General features: G+C 45.3%; 1 protein-coding gene across 1 annotated transcript; it reads left to right on the top strand.

The window, feature by feature from the left end:
• Nucleotides 1–598: 598 nt before the first annotated feature.
• Nucleotides 599–19,817, top strand: LOC142947321 (uncharacterized). Its single transcript, XM_076088829.1, has 14 exons — nucleotides 599–822; nucleotides 11,006–11,079; nucleotides 11,299–11,384; nucleotides 11,604–11,643; nucleotides 11,757–11,837; nucleotides 12,174–12,281; nucleotides 12,364–12,473; nucleotides 13,569–13,617; nucleotides 15,178–15,298; nucleotides 15,434–15,528; nucleotides 15,725–15,790; nucleotides 15,967–16,066; nucleotides 16,470–16,622; nucleotides 16,752–19,817. The coding sequence occupies exons 2-14, from the start codon at nucleotides 11,014–11,016 to the stop codon at nucleotides 18,170–18,172; spliced, it is 2,496 nt and encodes an 831-aa protein (XP_075944944.1). The 5' UTR covers nucleotides 599–822; nucleotides 11,006–11,013; the 3' UTR covers nucleotides 18,173–19,817.
• The last annotated feature ends 29 nt before the right edge of the window (nucleotides 19,818–19,846 follow it).

The raw sequence follows: 19,846 nt of genomic DNA on the forward strand, positions 1-19,846 counted from the left end.
TGCAACCGCCACTCAAATCAGCAAGGAGGACAAATAAGTCTGGTTGTTGATTTAAGAACAAACGCAAACGTATTTATCTATAAAACACGAGGCAACGTCCCAGTATGACCCGTATGTCTACTGTTTATCCACAAGAGGGCGCAAGAGGACCGTTTCTTGTCAAAGAGTTTGTTCCGACTATTAATTCTCGCTCACTATTTATTTAATTAAAAACTCGTGAGGTCTTTACTAAATGCATTGACATAATAATGTGACGAGCAATAACAAGCTATTGTTAACGTTACAACAATAACATACAATGTGTTGCATTGCGTTCATTGGGGGAATTAAGCTAGCAAAACTGCATTTTAAACATCAAAGCTAGCGTTAAGCACAATAAGGAGGAAGAAGCGGGACTCAGTCTTCGTTTAAATTGAAGTATCAATATAGTGAACTAGTAAATATTACGTCTTACCTTCTATTATGGCCGTCGTTGCACCGTACAAATCAATGAAACACGGAAACCCACGCTTCAAACTTTCCTGCGGCGACGAGGCTCGTGCACGTGCTGCCGCCAATCGTGCGCGTGCTCGTGCGTCACTGTCACTGGCTTGCCGCCTTGCCAGACAGCTACAGCCCAGCTCGCGGCATGTGGAGCTGGACGAGGGGGTGCGTCCGTTTGACCAGCATTGATATCAGCGACGCTCGTCGACAGTCGGGGACGAGTCTTCAGCACGGTGGTGGTGCTGTCAGTGTTTCGGCGACGGGCTCCCCTGGACAGCGAGGGAGATAATGAGAATAGTGCATTTAGTCTATACAGAAGAAGGGAAGTCTCTCCAAAAGGTAAGCAGCGACGACGGAACATTAGTGTCTCTACTATACTGTTTACTCTTCACTCACTGGACAGTAATTAGCCCTGGAAACACATGGACGTGAGCGGCCACAGAGTACTTGTCGCCTGAATGTCTTTATTTGGTCCTTTTTTGTGTTTTTACAACTTGCCTAATCCTCTACAAACCAGTATCCGGAGCATATACCTCACGTTATTATTACGTGGACAGCTCTGGATATCGATGGTCTCCCCATGTGCACGTGATTTATAGAAATGGAGATGTATGCTGGTGTTTTGTGTTTATAGGAACCGAATAATTTTACTGTAAGAGAAGATTGCGACCTTCTGTGGTAAGAACAGTGATCGAGCGCTTCTCTCGGGGGATTTCTGATTTTGCGTCACTCTTCACGGGCTCTCCAGAATTTAAATGGCATATAAACTCCGGCTAGGATTGCGAGATATGTGTCCACGATGGGATCCGCCTCTCTGTCCTCTGTTTTCTGGTTACCCACTCTCAACAAACAGCGTGTGTTTGTGATGTCTTCGTATGAAGCCGAGTCTCTCTCTATCTCTGTGTTTCAGTCTTGAACATCCTTAAGTTCCGCATTTTATCTAATGAACGCAGGCTGCACGTAGCAAGTGTGAGACAAGTGTCAGAATCAGGGACTGTACTTGTGGTCGAGATAATGCATTTAATGCTGAAAGGAAACACGGTCATTGGAGCGAGCAGGATTTCACCCAACACAGCCCACAGATGCTCCAGCGTCCAACCAGTCAGTTACTGGTCTGTGTGTGTGTGTGTGTGTCATGCCATGCGTGGTCCCCCTTTTGAAAGGTTAACTGGGCGTCTCACGTCTCACTGGTTCATACGTGGAGTGGGGGAGGTTACAGACAAACTGAGTGAAAGATCTCCTGCAGGATTTAGCTCTCATCCTCTACCAGATGTCTGCTGGTCATTGTACTGCCCCCCCCCCCCCCCCCCCCTCATTGTTTTTTGTTGTCAGTGTAATGCAGCAGATGTGCATGTTGCTAATGCAAGTGCACACTATCTCTAGCCAACATTGAGATATGCACAGTCATTAATTGGGGTGCCTCATCATTGTTTGTGACGGCATAGGGAAGGAGACGGATTCATGTTTGTTTGTGTTTGTGCGCATACATGTCTGCAGTCCAATGCGTATGGGTGCACAGGATCTAATCTCAGTACACATCAGTCCATAAAAGATGTGTACAATGATGAGTAGTATTTTCTCTTAGCTGCACACGCCCACAAGCGTGGAGCATGGAGCATTTTGTATCTTTCTTTCATTGTTGCCATGTTCAGCCTTCAGGGTGTGACACTCTGCTTGTGGTTTGAGGAGGAAGCTCCATGCCGGAAAGGTGACGGCACTTTTGGTGTGATGCACGTGACAGGGCCGTCATCCACCCGTCCCTCAGCATCTCGTTCCTCCTACATCGTGTACCGCTCTCTGATCTGCGGTCCTGCTGGTGTCAGATGGTTTTATTTGTGATCTGAGAGATCAAGTCCCAACGAGTCGCCAAATCAAAGAAAAGCCTTGAAAATGTTTTGCTTTGCTGGAGGAGTTTGACTTTTATAAAAATGTGTGTGCATTTTAACTGTAATTTGTAGAAGGCTTTCAGGGACTTGAATGTGCTCTTGAACAATGCTCTGACTGCCCTCGCTGATGCCAACAGGATGTGAGCCACGTGTGAGGCAGAGCATGTGAGCCATTATTTTGTTTGTATGCCTGTGAATGGGCCTCAGTCAGCAGCGTACTCTCAGAGTTTGTGAATACGTTTTTTTTTTTCTTTCTTCATTTTCATAATGTAAATCACCACTTATCTCACTGCACGATGCATCAAAAGCATTGACATCTATTCATTTCCTGGATGAAAGCATTGCAGCGGTATTGTAAATGATATGTTGAGGTTTAGTTTGGTTAACAAAACTGCTCAATTCAATATGATTGAATAGTTTTATCCTCATCAGACCAAATTTGACTTTCATGTGTGGTTCTCTCGTAACTCTCCAACAAGCCGCCTTCATTGTATTCTATTGTGACAATATGATTTCGGTGGAGAGGGTTCAATGGCCTTTTTGTCTGCCTGAATGGGGGCTTTATGATATCCGTCAAATGCCCGATGCTGGGTGTCACAAAACGCACAAGATACCGAAGCCTTTCGCCAACATTAACAAGACAGAGAGGCTTTAGCCCTGCTGTGTGACTCATGAGATGTCTTTCCAGAGGTTCAGTGTTATCTTTCCAGATGTCTTGTTTTGGAGGTATGGCATTTCCATATCTCTTCTTCTTTTGGTCGGGGTCACAAGGTGCTGGAGCGTATCACAGCACAGACTGGGTGATAGTCAGGGGGACACGTGGACAGGTTGTCACACTCACACCTACGTGCTATTTTCAGTTCCAGTTCCACAAACCTGCGTGTGTGTGTGTGTGTGTGTGTGTGTGTTTGTGGACCGTGGCATCGGCCCTACTCGCTAACATGAAGTGATCACCACACTGCATTGATTTGGGCTGGAGAGTGAGCCTCTGCTGGAGCTAGTGCATGAGCTGAAATTGTCTATAAATTAGCTAAATCTATTCCCAACACACATTAGTAAAATTGAGGTCACACTACTGTTGAGACTGAAGATGGTCACTCGGGCTGCAAACAGACCCACCACTGAGGAGATGAGTAACAGCTCTGTGGGATAATAGCCCATATAGTTGTTTGTCTTGTGTATAAAGGCTAAATTAGGCTGATTTGGAATTTCCACTCTATTATTGTCTCTGCTTTGTCTCTCTTTTAGATGCCACTTCAGATTGTTCAAATTGACAGTAAGTGGGAGAGACTACATAACTTTCCGAAATATCGTGTATTTCCCCCCGTGCATTATAGGTTGTTCAACTTCATATTCAAATATTAGTTTAGAACGTAACAGTGCTTGTTTGTAAAGTAAAGCACCAGTTATTTAAACTAGATGAGAGCGTTTCCTCTGGCTTCACAGATGGTTTTAGGACTCTTATGAATCCTTTGCAAGCAAGAGGATCCATTTATAAGAATTTGGCTTTCTCAGCAGGGTCATGCGGTTTTGTGTTTATGACTCCTGTTCCCTTGACATTCCTGTCCTCCTCATACCATCCCCTTTGAAAATGTGCTGCCACCCTGGGAAACGAGGCTTCTCTGGCTGGCCTGAGGCTCCAGCGGCTCAAACTTTGTGTGGTCATTGTTATATTTAGACCCGGCAGTAAGGACCAGAGACAGTTCTCAGGCCGGGTCAGATGCAGGGTGAGGTGATAGAGAGCTCTCCTTCCTAAGATCCCCACTTGATGGGGGGGGGGGGGGAAAGGTTGGTTAGTTTGGGGTGATGAGTGTTTTTGGCCGGTCTGTGTTGTATGTGCTCAGCTTTGGGGGAAAAACGATAAAGCAGAGCGACAGTGGTAATGCAGAGTGGAGCAGGACAGAAAAGCCCCTTGGGGACAAAAAGCTATTCTCAGCCATGTGCTTTTTTTCCCCCGGTCCCTGTGCTCTGGATGTTTCACCCCATGGGGTCACGCAGTCCCTTTTTCTATGCATAAACACAAATCCTACAGCGTACAAATGAATCGGAGGGAGACGGAGGAAAAAGAGGCTCAGACAGCAAGAAAGACAAGGAATCGCTGCCCAGCTGTTTTTCTCTCATTGGCCTAATTTGGTATCGTTCCTCTCCCCGTTTCCTAAGTTGATTTTCTAGTTCATATGGTGTCGGTGGTCGCTTCAACCCAGTCGAGAGTGGATTAGGTTAGCTCACTGTTTGCCATGCTTTGCTGTGAGTCAATAACCGCTATGTTAAATTCCTGAGAGGAACCACAGGGGTGAGGGTCCATGCACCTTCACACCTGCAGAGCACATGTTTGGCAGCATGGACCTTAAACATTTGCATCCTTCTACTGTCTGGAGGATGATGGAATTGAAGTGTCTGGGTTATTTTTACATCGATGTCATTTGCTGTATGTGTCATGATTGATCATTGTGGGCAACATGGCAAACAAGATAAAACCTGCTATGTGTTTTTTATACCAGTTACTCACAATTGTGTATTGTTACTCAAGCGGACAGTTATCCAGGTTTATCAGTTTAACTGTATCTCTGAAGTTCCATCTGGACTCCATACCTCCCTTTAAAGGAAGAGCGAGCTGTTGAACATCTCCTACCAGCCTGCTTAGATTTCCTGCGGGGCGACTTCGTCATACTCTTAGTCTCTGAGGGGCTCCCTTTTTATAACATCCATTTGTTTTCAGCTGCCAACTCAGCGTTGTGTTTAGAGGAAATTAACAAAAGATCTGTTGAGGGTGAACATGACTGCAGTCTGTAGCTGGAATATGTGAACCAGGACAGGAGCTACGTTATCAGCAAGAAAAGACATCTGATATATTTCCACAGCTACCGTGCCCCCGCTGAAAATAGAAACAAACACCTTTTTGAGCGATCCCCATTTCTCTCTCTCTCTCTCTCTCTCTCTCTCTCTCTCTCTCTCTCTCTCTCTCTCTCTCTCTCTCTCTCTCTCTATCTCTCTCATTAAAACTGAAGCTCTGAAGCCATCTGGGACTTCAGACTTCTTCATGTGGAAATTAGAGCCATGTGGTCGCTTGTAAGCTTCGTTCCTTTTTCTGAGCTGGAACGACATGCTTGTTCTCCACAATCACCACGAGCCTACAGCATTAATGCAGTGTAACACACAGAGTGCATTACAAAGAAGTCTTTGAAGTTCATTGCAGTGAATTGTGTTAGTAGTTACTGAAATGATTACCTACCAACACGGTTGCAAAAGTACTACATTTAATGTGTTTTATGGCATCTTAAGATGGTCTTGTATGTGTATATACACCATGACAATGTGCAAACAGAAACACAGACATGGGATTTAGGTGTACTGGAGACAGACAAGAAAAGGACTGAATTACATTAATGGGTGGCATGTGATAAGGTTTTCTGTCTGTCGTCTGTTAGACTACAAGAAAGCCCTTGATGAATAATCAAACTCAGATGGTATTGTCGTAGTTGCCGATGGTATTTTGCCATCGGTATTTTGGTGGTAGTTTCAGTTACTCTCCTCATGTGCAGGGCAGTAATCCATAGTGATGAATGACACGCATGCACGGTATGGGAGTAGCTTCTGCTCGGGGAGGTTAACCAGGTTGAATGAGTGCATGGCCTGAGCCGGTCTGATCTCAGAGCCAGAGCGTCCTTTGGCTGACCACGCGGCATTGACTAATCATTCCCGTGGTAAAATGAACCAAACATCTGTCGTCTTCTCCTTCGTCACGCCATCAGCAGTTTGGGAAGCGGGTCGGAGTGCCAACCGCAAAGACGCTCTATGGTGAACGTGATCAAATCTTAAAATGACCGAGATAAATCGGTTCCTTTGGGTTCTAATGCAATACTTGTAAGTGGGAGGGAGACCAGAACTTATTTCTGTTTGACTCTCCACACCCTGATGTAGTTTCAGCTCAAGATGTCTGCCCGCTGATACACAGCCACGAATACACACCCCTCACTATCAGTCCAGTGGAGCTCACTGTACGCAGAGTTTCCACAGTTGAGTACTGCCAGACTCTTCCTAATCTCGGGCTGTCATTCAGAATTTTGCTCTTGTATAATCCTCTGCCTTAACTCTCTGACTGCTGCTCAGATTAAGATTGATCATGTGCCAAAAGAGAGATGATTATGGAACACGGAAATGTAGAAGTTTATGTAAAAGAGGACATGTTTTTGATTTTATTACCACCGTGAAATTGGGTAGAGAGTAAGCAAACACAGCTGAATGTACATGTTACATTTCAGTGAGACATACTAGCTAGCTTACTTGGCTCTAAAACAGGAATAAATGGCCTTTGGGGTTTCCATGTTTCCTCCTTAAAAGTCTTTTGCAATAAAATTACTTGTCCAAATTATTCTGACTCATGAAAATCTTAAGTATTTCTGTCTCTCTCCGTGACACTTGAGGCCATGTGGGTCACAGCAGGACTGAACACATCGGGGAGATGCGATGCATTTCGAGGCCGGACCTTTTTGGTGACGAATCAGTAAAGGAGGTTTTGACTGCCGCATCTCTGCCGAACACCACGGATTCGGAGCGCTGTGCAAGCTGTTTGTGGTTACAGCAGTGCACTGAGAACTTGTATACGCAAGCTAAATTTAGAGCGCTATGTCATAACAGGAAGTGATGTCACGTAGACTTCAGCCTCAAAGTATTGTATCCTGTAAGCAAGCAGGTTATCAAAATTTAGCCACAGGGGTTTTTTTCACTGTATATTAATTGTGCATTAGCCATCTGCAGCTGTGGCCCACGATCCGCTTTCTCACCACCTCGGCCTCACTGCGCCTATGTTTTGAGAGGCGTGGAAGGATTGCTGTGTTTTAATATAGAAGATGTGAATACCTGTGTTGTCCCTGGACTCATCTGAAATGTTCATCTTGTCTACGACTTAGAAGCTGTAACTAATTTACACCTAAAATGAATCTCTTTCTTGCTATATTTGTCTTCAGGTGTGATGTTTGACTGTATTTGTAAGATCTCTCTCCCGCTCAGTAACCCTCTCTGCTGCTTACTCCCTTTTTATCTCCCGCTCCCATCAGTTTCTCACCCCGATCCCCACCGCAACTAGCCACTTTTCTTAGGAAATTTCTTTGCACCAACCACAGGATGTAAGGCCCTTGATGGCTCGCCCAATGAGGGGCCTCAGCTGTGTTGGTGACTCACAAGCAAAATACCAGCAGTGTCTATGTGAACTGACCACTTTTGGGCATTGCTCACATCTTTCTTGCTGACTCCAAGTCTGGATTATTTGATGTTTTGTCTGTAAAAGGGTTTTCCTTGGATGGAGCAAGATTTTGTTGTCACAGTTCTTATTGAACCTGTTGTTAAAGGAGTGCCGGTCACCGGTTTCCTTTTCTTCCTGACCCCAACACAATACTATCAGCAGTCTGGAGACTCAACACAGGAAGTAAGCAGCTGGAAGCTAAAGATGAAGCACAACAGTCCGTGAACACTAGTGATTGAAAACGCTTCACAACACCCCACGTGCCGCTTGTATGAAAAACCTCTCTTTCAGAATCACGTGACTCACTTGAAGGCCCCTCCAGAGCCTTCAAGTGAGTCACGTTATGCTTAGTTATGTCTCACAACTCTTGGTAGTCATGTATGGCCATGCCTTTGACTTCATCTTCATCAAAATTAGAGGTTATTTTATGATAATGATGACCAGCTGCCCTAATTATTGGTTTGGCCTTTAGAAGGATTTATAACCCGAATATATTTAAATAATCAACGGACGCAAACAGGAGTTCAACACAACGTTTCACATCTATTTAACGTTTCTGTTATTGAGACATCACTTTGATGCTTAACACTTCCAACTCCTGATATTTACCTCATTTCTACTTTGAAGCCGAGTGACGGCAGACTTGTGTGTATGTGTAAAGTACTACTCGACAGACTTTTCCCCCCCGATCAGAGGATATAGACGAGGTTGGAGCCATGTTGATGGTGCCACCTTGCAGCTGTTTTCTCAGCTGTTCAGAAAAATATGCTGATGCCTAGAAAAACCTGAACTAGTTTTGACCTGAGATGAACAAAGAAAAAGGGAATTGTAAAAAGGAAAGCATAGAACAGCGGAGGCCATTTGCTTGGTGGTGTGGTTTCACTAGCCACCTGTTGGACGAGACGCTCGGCTGTTGTTTTGAAGGAGAACACTGGATGCTGAGCTTCTGGGGGTCAGATTTCTATGGCGTAAAGGACTTGGCACCTGATGAAAAGGATAAAGTAAAGCTTCAGTTTCACCTTCTCACTCCCTGTGCACTCTGCTTATCTCTTTTCTTCTTCACACCTTTTTGTATAAAATGAAATTCCCACCCTCAGTGTAGTTAAAGAGAGAGTTTTAGAGCGCTATAATATCTGACCCAAAACATAAACGACTCTTAAACAAACTGCATCTTGAAATTTGATGCCCAACGACAGTCAGTTGGCCCACTGTTCTGGCACCACGGTGTACATTATGTTGTGGAAATCTCCCATCGTCGTGGTCGGCACAAGGGTCTGTGTGGAAACGTTAAAGGGTCTGTGTGTGAGGCGGCAGGTGCCACACACACACACCTGTCGCTGCGAGGCGTTTCAGACACGCATAGCGCCTGAGGGCTCAGCTGGCTACTCGCGTTGTCAGACGTCAGTGAAAGTATTCCTCAGTCATGGCATTTGTTGCAGTGGGCTCTTCTGTCGCGTTTTCCTTTAAAGCCTGAGACCTTTTCAAACAGAAGTCACTGAATGGTTCTGAAATGCATCTTTTGTTTTGGAGTGTCACAACTGGCAATTCATTTAGTTGATTATATATTATTTCACGTGTTGTAGATCATCCTACAAATGTAACTTTCGTTTATATTGTCTTGGCTTCGTCATCCGTCCCGCGTTTAAGGTTTCAGCGTTATGACAAAGGCTTTGTTGGGTTTTGTATCTGTTTCTGTTATCTCCACATACGTGCCATATTTCTTCATATCCAAACTTCACTCTGAGATGCTGGTCTGGCAAATGAGCGGAGAGGCCGTTCGTTCTTGGGGGATTATTCAGCCCTGACAACTGCTAAACAGCCGAGCCCGCTGCCAGAGCTCATCAAGCTCCAGGCAGGCTTAGAGGGCCAGACTGGGGTCAGGGGGGGGGGGGGGGGGGGAGGGGGGCTCCAGGACCATCAGAGTTCTGGTCTCATCAAGGACTCTGGCCTCAGTTGTCCACTTCTCTGTTTCTTTCCTCGTGGGCTCAGCTCAGTCTGTTGCTTTCTTGCTTCTGTATTGTATTATGAGTCGGTAACAATACGGATGCTCACACCCACATGTTATAGAAACAGAGTCCCATGGATATGACTGTCTCTCTGTGTCACGCTTCATTATACATGCCTTATATGACCCACTGGCCTACTATGCCTGCTTGCGATTAACACTCAAATGGTCTCGGAATAACACACGTGTCCATATCAACAGGCTTTCTTTATCTCTTTATGTACGTTTTCCATTAGTTTGAGGTAAAAAGGGATTATGAATCATAAAGTAATGCACCTGTCTGAGTCTGGAAACACGCCAGAGGACTATTGGGTTGTTTTACACAGTATGTATGCGTTTCAAGATCAAGGGGGGGAAAAGGTTTCGATTATTTGATATTGTGAGAGGGTCGATCTAAATCTTTCTGTTTCACTCGCAGTCTGACTTGAGCTAAAAACAAAAAGGTTAATTTTACAATCTGAAATTTAGACATATTTGGAAGATGAGGAACAGACTATTTTTAAAATCCCTAAACAGCCAGTGACAGTCACACAACATATCAACAACAAAATCTAACATGAGTTTTCACGTTTTCAAGTATTTTGTTTCTGTATGCTATTTGAAACCACTTTGACATGAATTGTATTAAATCTTCTTCTTTGTTTTCTTTTTCAACCACTGCTTGCTAACCGAGAGACTCAACGTCTGCATCCTTTTAAGGGGCATACAATACACTGACTATTACCTCTAAAAAGAATCATGTTCAGTGCATCACTACTTATAACTTCACACTGTGACCTCGAGCTGAGGTCTAGCGTTTTGTCGGCTGAAGCTCTGGGCACACTAACAGGAAGTTGCTGCCGGCCTCGTGGCTGTGCCAAACTCCAGCACGCTGCGTACAATGTCTACTTTTAAAGGAGCAGCAATTTGTATGATTTGTCAGATGTGTTTCTGTTCTTTTTGGGGTTTGGTGAGTAAGAAAGTTCGTAATAATGAGCTGATCTCACGGTGAGAGGTATGGGAGGGAGAACATTGTGTGGTCATTTTCATCTCGGGGGATAAGATGACATCACTGTACCCACCACTGGCATGGGGGGATTCACATCTGTAAGTCAGAGCCCCTTCAGGACCTGTTTAACAATGCCGAGTGTTCTTCAGTAACACGGAAATCCTTCCAGCTCAGCACTGATCTGTAATTGTTCTGCACTCTCATCTTTATAAACTCAAGTGTCTTAAAGTATCTTTTGCTACCATTATCAGTCAAGTACGTGATCATGTCTTCATCTTCCACACCAACAACCAGCAGTAACTCACCAAACTACAATGTCTTACAATCGCACATTGTCACATTGAAACGCTTTATGACAATTCTGATCATTATGAATGCCATTTTTGTTTGCCTGCTTCTAGATTTTGACATGAAGAAGGACATAGAGACATTGATAGCAGAGGAACGCACTGACATCATCTCTAAATATGACAAGGTAAGTGTGTGCACAGGAATACCATCACCTAACTATGACAGTCCTCAAATATTCATGATAATCGAAAATAATGCCGCTAAGTACGCTATCACTGTTTACCCAACAGTTCAATCTATTCTACTAGTTCTGTTTCACAGTTTGTTTGCCTTGCACCATCGTAAGTCACCTCTAAGCTGTTTACTTTGCGATAACAGGAGTGATGGTATGTGGTTGTTTCAGGGCAGACAGGAGGGTGTCCGCATTGACCCATGGGAGGATGCGAACTACAGCATCTATAAGGTTACCGACCGCTTCGGCTTCCTGCAGTAAGTTACCCGACTTCATGCTCTGACCGCTTCCTCGCAGTCGTTTCAACTCTAGGAGAACACCTTTGTTTGTATATAGATATCATCTGTCCCTCTTCCTCCCTTTCTCTTATCTTTCTCACATTTTGCTGATGCATTGTATTAGTGCCAACCTCCGATGATCCTCTCAATGTCCATACTTCTAATACGTGCTTGTGTATCTCTGCTTCTCCGCTCCAGTGAGAAAGAGCTGCCGACACCCAGTGCGCTTGAAGAGAAGGTATCTATTTTTAACCTGCGTAGCAAGTTCACATTGTGACATTTCGTGTGACACATTGATGCCCTTTTCGCATAATGTTGGACCACATGTATGTTTGTCTTTCCTCTCACCAGCAAAAGCATCATGAGGTCGAGCGAGTGGAGAAATGGCTGAAGATGGTGAAGAAGTGGGACAAGTACAGGAACAGTGAAAAGGTGTGTAACTCCATACTGGTGGGTACACCAACATGCTGTTTCAATTTAGCCCTCTCTTCCCTTTTTTTTCCGACTCAACTATTTGATGTATTATTTTCCATTCCCCTTTTAACCCCAGCGTATTCCCTTATCCCCCTCCGCTCTGGTCTAGACAGTTAAAGGAAGCACACAAGTGCCCGTGACGAGTCCTTGTCGTTCCGGAGCGCTAACAAGGCTGCATCCCGTAAAGCAGCATCCATACTTGACCCTCTCTGCCTCTCTCTTCTAGTTGTTGTGGCCTCTTTATGTTTAGAGAGTCCCCCATTCACGTCTGTTCATATGTCACATGTGTTTCAGTTGGTGAAGCGTGTATATAAAGGCATCCCCCTGCAGCTGAGAGGCCAGGCCTGGGCCTTGCTTTTGGACATAGAAAAAGTCAAACAAGATAACGTCGGAAAATATGAGGTATGACTCTTAAAAAGGAGGACAGTTCCTGTGACATTCTGATTTGCTTTTATAACCAATTTGTTTTTTGTCTTTCCTCCAGAGAATGAAGCTGCAGGCTCGTAACTTCTCCACAGAGATCAAACAGATCGACCTGGACGTCAACAGAACCTTCAGGAACCACATCATGTTCATGGACCGCTTTGGAGTCAAGTGAGTTCTTAGCTTCACTTAACAGAAAGCTTGTTACTGCGGATCATATACAACCACTTCTATTAGCTATTCGACTGCCTGTAAAATCATTGACACAGTTTAGCTGTCATAACAATTGTCTTTAACCCCGTTTGTGTCTCCACGGTTCTTGTTTATATTTTCTTTCTCACCTCCCATCTTCAGGTTTTCCCTTACGTTTCTGCAGAGTGTGACCTTGGCCTTACATTTTGTGGCAGCTCCGCCACATACACACAGACACACACACACACACACACACACAAGCACACGACCAAAGCGGTGGTTTCCTCCTTTGTGTTTTATTAGCCTTCCTGTCAGTGCATGAAGCCCCACAGGAAATGGTATTCATACAGAAATGTGCACCGACATCAAGTGTACATGTACATAATCACACTGCCCACATCGATATAATGCTAATATATAAAAAATATAGATTAAACATTCATTAAATGAGCCTCAGAACAGAGTTGTGGGAGACAATGGTGATCTGAAGGCAACTGGTTTGTCCTTGTCGGTTTAATTCAGACCGACTGCGAGGCAGAGTGCTCTTTGTAATGTACTTCCCCTTCAATTCAAAGCCACCGAGTCCAAACAGACCAAAACAACGCTCCATCCTGCTTTGCTGCTCACTCCTTCCCTGCAGGTCAACAGCTGTCCCACTCACACCGAGACACTGACAGCTATTTCAAGCGGCCTTTCCTGTCTCTACGACGTGTATTTACCGTAGAGGCTTGGAGGGGAGGCATCCTCTCTCGTCTACATTATATTTGTTAATGCCACTTCTCAACTGAAATACACACACTCACACACACACGCACACACTTATACAAACGCTGCCAGGATGATACGATGCAGCCAGGCTTCCTCAGCCTTCCCTGAGATATTTGCAGCTGTCTGTGCTGATTGATGGAGTTAATTTGGGGATGAGGTGGTTGAGAAATCATTATTCATGTGGCCTCCGGGAATTTAAATGGAATATACTCCGCTGCACTCCGACACACTGTTTTGATGTGCTCGATTGTTGCTTAGGAACCACTTCCTCATTTTTAACTGGTGGTTTCTCTGTTCCCTCTCTAGGCAGCAGGCCCTGTTCCACGTACTAGCAGCTTACTCTGTCTACAACACGGTGAGTGTGTTTGTGTGTGTGTGTGTGCAGAAGTGAAGTTGTATGCCTAGGTGTGTGTTACTTAACATGGAGGAATCTTGTGTACACTGGCTGCGAAGCAGAAGCGGCACGTCAGTGGTGCAACAGTTCATAAAGTGCGTTAGTTTAGATCGAGCAAAGAAAAGCCCGAGCACTCTAAACCCATCTGTTCCCGTTCTTGTTTATAGCGGTTGGTGAGATCTTTTATTTATGAGTGTGGTGCTGCCTGAATGTACAGCAACACAGTGTAACAGCCAGACCACCAGTGAACACGCATAAGTCAGCACTCGCATCGTGAGGCCAAGTTCTCCTTTTGACATTATCATTTAACAGGCAAGGAACGAGAGCCTGGTTTTCTTGATTTAAGATACACTGTCAAAAATGACAGACATATGATTTTGTTCCACCTCAAGTACTGATATGTCATAATAGCCCAAACCAGGCAGTTTCATCCTTTTTTTATTTGTAATCTTAACAGTCTTTGCTGTCCAATAGTCTGAAATGCAGTTGTGGATGCTGAGGTTAGACATAATGATGAGTACTTGCATCTACTTTAAAGTCCTTCTGTACTCTCTCCACCACAAGCCAGAGTTTGTCTCCGTTGGGTGAAATCTAGCTTTTACAACCAAGTGAGAATTCTCCTTGTCAACACATACTTACTAAAATACAGTAAATGCATGTGTGTCATAACGTATGCATGTGGATTAATCTGTATAATTCTCATGTAAGCACAGATTGCTGCCGTCTGGGAGGGATAGAAATATTACCATGCAAAGCTTTGTGTACAGTACATTACATCTCCCCGCACACGAACACAGTCCAAGTCTGTTTTTCGGCTCTGTCGTCGGTTCCTGTGCGGTGGAGGTGTTTGAGCCAGAGGAAACGGGCATGTTCCCTTTTTTTTTCCTTTTCCCCTCTTCACACACTGCTCATGAGAAACTGGGTCAGTAGAAGAGAGACAGAGGGAGGGGAGGGAGGGGGGGGGGGTGTGTGTATGTGTTTGTCCTTTTGCCTCTGAGATGACAGGGAAGAATGCAGAGAATGTGTAGTTTAACCTCAGAGTAACCGTGACTATATTTACTGTATTTCCTTGAAAGGATACTTTGGAATGTCCATTTCTGGCTGCACAATAAATCAGCCTTAATATGGACAAATACCAAGTGCGTGTCTAGTTTTGTGTATCTGTGCTTGCCACGGGCGACGTGTTTAGCGTAACTCATTGAATCATTGTGGAGTCAAATTGGCGCTAATTCAAATTGAAGACATGACATTACTGAGAATGTATTTTGGGCTTCAGTAAATATTTGAACAACCTCTGGTAAAAGTGTTTATGATACTTTATGATACTGCATGTACAGTAGGTCCTCGTGTGCGGTGTATCCACACACATCCACAGTCTGGCTTCAGACCACATCAGACATTCAGATGCGCTCATGTCTCGTTCTGTGTGTGTGTGTGTGTGTGCTCTATTAAATTATGAATAATTCCTCTCATTTGCCCACCCTGTTAAATCGGACCTGTCTCTGCTCATGTGTCCCCCAGGAGGTGAGCTACTGCCAGGGGATGAGTCAGATCGCTGCCATTTTGCTCATGTACCTGAATGAGGAAGAGGCCTTCTGGGCTCTGTCCCAGCTCCTCACCAACAGCAAGCATGCCATGCATGGTGAGGGACAGACACAAACAAAGCAGAGCTTATAGTATTCGACATATCGAATATAATAAACTCTTCTCATTGAAAAGGACACAAATGTGTCAGAGTTAATGTCAAGTTTTATTTATTATTTTTTTACTGTGCTAGGGTTCTTCATCCCAGGATTTCCCAAGCTGTACCGTTTCCAGGCCCACTATGAGCTGATCCTCTCCAAGATGCTGCCAAAGCTGAAGAAACACCTGGTAGGTTGAAGTACATCTGTACGACTCGTGCTTTCTGTCCATGCAAGAGACGTGGGGCTAAGGTCGTGGGGCTGCAGTCACTTTATTCGGCTCATCATTTTGAATAAAAGGCCAGGAGTCTGAACTGGAAAGTGGGAACAGATTACGTGGAGTGACGTCCCATAGAGACTAATCCTCATTCTTTCTTGCCCCACAGGACAAGGAGCAGATGACAACAGGAATCTACACCACCAAATGGTTTTTGCAGTGCTTCATTGATAGAGTGAGTATTTTGACTCCCAATAGAATGCAAACTGCATGAATCTTCTTCCCTGTACATATCTAGTGCCAGACATATTCTGCATTGAAATTCATTAATCAGTATAGTCTTTTGAACATGGGACTACATCTGGTGTTTTTTTTTTTTTTTAATCTGCTGCTGTGTGTCTTACATAACAGACCCCGTTCACTCTCACCCTGCGTTTATGGGACATCTACATGATGGAGGGAGAGAAGACGCTAACTGCCATGGCTTATACAACCCTCAAGTTACACAAGAGTGAGTATGGGGACGACTACGTTGTCTCTCGTGCCGTGCAGCGCTGAGCAAGTCAAACCAGTTTAATGCCCAGATGCAGCCATGGCTGCTGTTGCTATACCAGCGAGTGTTACATCGCATGCTGCCTCTCGCTTTTGGCTGCCTCCTAACTGGCTTACATAACGCAAGTGGGCAGTTGCCGTGGAGAAGAATCAAAAGCTGACTTTTCATTGGACGCCTGCACGAGCATCGCCTCAGCACAGTTGCATTCTTTTGACGGGCCACTTCTTCACTTTGTGTCTTAAAGTTAGGCCTGTGTTGAAGTCTTTTCTACAATATAATTGCTATTCATGGTTCATATCAGAGAGATTACTCGTAGACTAGCATCACCCATTCCATGAGTTAACTTTCTGTGTCCAATCAGAGCGCCTGCAGAAGCTTCCATTGGAGGACCTGAGGGAGTTTCTCCAGGAGCAGGTAGCCGTTTCTTTCTTCCTGCCTGATGATGTGGTGGTTGAACAGTTACAGGCCGCTATGTCTGAACTCCGCAGTAAAAAGCTGGACCAGCCTCCTGCAGGTGCAGTTGTTTTCTTTTTATTCTTTTATCGGGATAAAGCTACATTCACATTCAAAGCTACATTTACAAGCTAAAGTAACACGTTTCCCTTTGTTGATGTATTCCCTATCTTCCGTTTTTTTTTTTTAGCCAAGTCAGACGAGCAGCCAAAGAAACCTCTGGGTCAAGAGAGACCAGTTCTCATTCTGCCTCTGCAGCCTGACTCTCCTCTGGAGGTCAAGGTGAATCTGCAACCCAATGCAGAGGCCCAGCAAGCAGACAGCATCACCCTACACCAGACCCCTTCGCCCGCAGAGCCCCAGGACTCGAGAACTCCTTCTCTGCCTTCACCCGACTCGGTTGTAGTCCACACACAGGGAACACCTTCTCCTTTGAGGCCTTGCAGAGCACCCCCATTACCTCCAAAAGCACACAAACCCTGCGCTGAGGTCGGACTGGACAGAGATGTAAAGGAGTCGCTTCCAGAGGTTAGCCAGACCGAAGTAGTCGGAAAACAGGAGGGCCAGCCTGGAGACCCTGAGACCCAGGAAGAGCCGATGGATTGGCCTCCACCTTATGAGCCCCCTGGTTTGGAACCTCTTGCTGTGCTGACGGAGGAGGAGTTGGACCTTCCAGTGCTGCCACCTCCACCTTTCTTTGACACTGCGCAGAATGACCAAAGGAGTCTGGATGGTGGATCACCCTGCCTGGGCACTGGGACGGGCTCAGAGACCCAGCAGCGCTCTCCTTCTCCTCGCTCAGCCTCACCACTGGTCACTCAAATGAAGCCACCGCCAAAACCATGCCCAAAACCATGCCCAAAACCACCCCCAAAACCACCCACGTCTCTTCATCTCGCACGGAAAGAAACTCCTCCCCCAAAGCCTCCCTCTCACCATGCCTTCACCACATCCTCCTCCTCTCCCAGACTTCCTCCCCCTAAGCCAACCAAGTTCCCGGTCTCTCTCTACGTGCCGGTGCCCACCGGAGACCGACGACCCTCCAACACCTCCCAGTACGACAACCTTTCTGAGGCGGATGAAGACGACCGCTTCCTGGAGAGGCTGCTGGGCTCCACGCCTGAGGAAATTCCCAGCATGCACAGCATTGCCCCACGCCCCACCGGCAGAGACTATGACGCTGCTCTCCACCCTCTGCCTCCACCTCCTGTGTTCATCCCTCCCTCGCCCTCTCTTATTCCTCCCTCGCTGTGCGGTCTCCCCAGTTTGCCTCAGGAGCCAGAATATGAAGGAGAGGACAGCTGGGTGGTGGACTCCATCATCCCCCCTCCTCCAGCCAATTTTGCTGACAGACTCACTCCCTACAAGTGTGGTGCTGCCAGCTGTTCAGACACGCACAGAGCCACCTCACCCGGTTACTCTAAGCCTTTCTCCAGGGGCCCCAGGGACCGTTCTGCTTTCCCAGCACCACTGTTGTACACCGGGTCTCCCCCAGGCCACTCCAGGCCCTCAGCACAGTCGGCAGTAGGAGTGCCCTTGGTCGGACCCAGCCCAGACTTTTGCAGGATGCCTCCAGGTGGTCAGCAACTGCCCAAATCAGTGACCTTTTAAAGTGTCCACGTAGTGTCCAAGCGTCACTGACTACGCCAATATGATTCAAACTGTCTGTTGATGCTTGATTAGTTTTCAAAGCCATTCAAGAGGTCAAAGGCCAGTAGCCTGTGCGTGTGTGTGAGACTGAAAGGACTCTTTCCATTGATATGTACAGATGCATGTGATACTTGCACCTTTTTTTTGGAAAACTTTTCTAAGTGTCAAACTTGTATTTAAAGCTGCTGTCTGTTACTGTTTGCTGCACAAAGGGTGAGTGTGTTTACTCACCACCTCTCCTTCCGCTGCTTCATCTCCAGTTAGTTCCAACAGAAGTGTCTTAACCTGATCGCAGTGCCCTGAGGCCATCAACACAAGGGCTTTTGAGGCTACAGAGTAAGGTCATCCTTGCTGCAGCACCCAAAGCCTCTACATTTATACTGAGCAGGCTTAAGCCTCTTAACAGCATATCAAACTGTAATGGGTTCTTACTGTATCTTCAGGTCAATACTTGATTCAACCGATTTGTACCAACACAGTTTGCATGCAGACTTTTAAATAATTGCTAAAGGTGTGACCACCAGCAACAGGAAAGACATGGTGCAATATGTCACTGGTGGAGATAAGTGACTTTCACATGAAGCCCGCTCACTTCTTTTCTTTCCCCCCCCGGCAGGTAGCAGTGGGTACTTTGCTGCTTTTTTGTTTTAAATGGACTCGTTAGGGTGACGAATTTAAAAAAAAAAAAAAATGTTTTGTGTGTCTGACACTTGATTTCACAGCAATAATGTTCTGTTTTCATGTATATATTCATTAATATGGTGCAACTATAAGACTTAACAGGAGGATTTCATGAATGTGACATATTGTCAGCACGGAGCTACAGTAAATATCCTGCCCACACTATTTATTAAGTGTAGCGCCATCTGGTGGTCAGAAGTGTTACAGACCAGCAGTATCTGACTTCAGGCTCTAAAATGAAGTCCTGGTATTCAAGCACACGTCCAGTGACGAGGCTTTTGGGAAGACTCGTCCTGACCATGACGTAAATGCTTCCTATGATGCCTATTTATGATTGTGTACATAGAAAGCTAGACTTAAAAATAATGAAAGGACACGCCCCGTATTACACTGCTCTATACTGTCAGAGCAGAAAAGAAGAATTCATATGCACAGGTGTATTTTAGAGCCATTGTAAAGACTCTGGTGCTCAGAGCTAAAGATCTTAAGAAATGGAAGTTGAGCCATAACATACTGTACAAGGACCTATTACTGAAACATGTTTATATTGTTACGTTACATACCATGTCTTAACATCGCTTTTGTCTTTTGCAATTCTCTGTAAGTATTCAGTTGATTTCTAATGGAGTTCCAGGTTACTGCTAAAAAAAATCATTTTTCATCTTAAGACGTGATGTTAACGGATGTTTTACAGTTTGTTCATGAACTTTGGTCTTTCTGCTGCGATTCTTACCGAAGAACTTGCATCTCGACCTGCACACATGTCTGGTTTGCTGGAGTATCGAGTCATGTGACCTGACCACCAACTGTACATCACCGCTCCTTTTTATGAAGCTGGCTGACATCAGTGATGCTGGAGCTCAGACCAAAGCTTATGTACACTTATGCAACTACTTATTTGAGTTTTATAAAGAGATGAACCGTAGTTGTCCATTGTCTTCTCTCTCCCACAGA

This window comes from Anarhichas minor, unplaced genomic scaffold, assembly GCF_050575085.1.
Source record: "Anarhichas minor isolate MPS153535 unplaced genomic scaffold, ASM5057508v1 ptg000011l, whole genome shotgun sequence".
Classification (NCBI taxonomy): domain Eukaryota; kingdom Metazoa; phylum Chordata; class Actinopteri; order Perciformes; family Anarhichadidae; genus Anarhichas; species Anarhichas minor.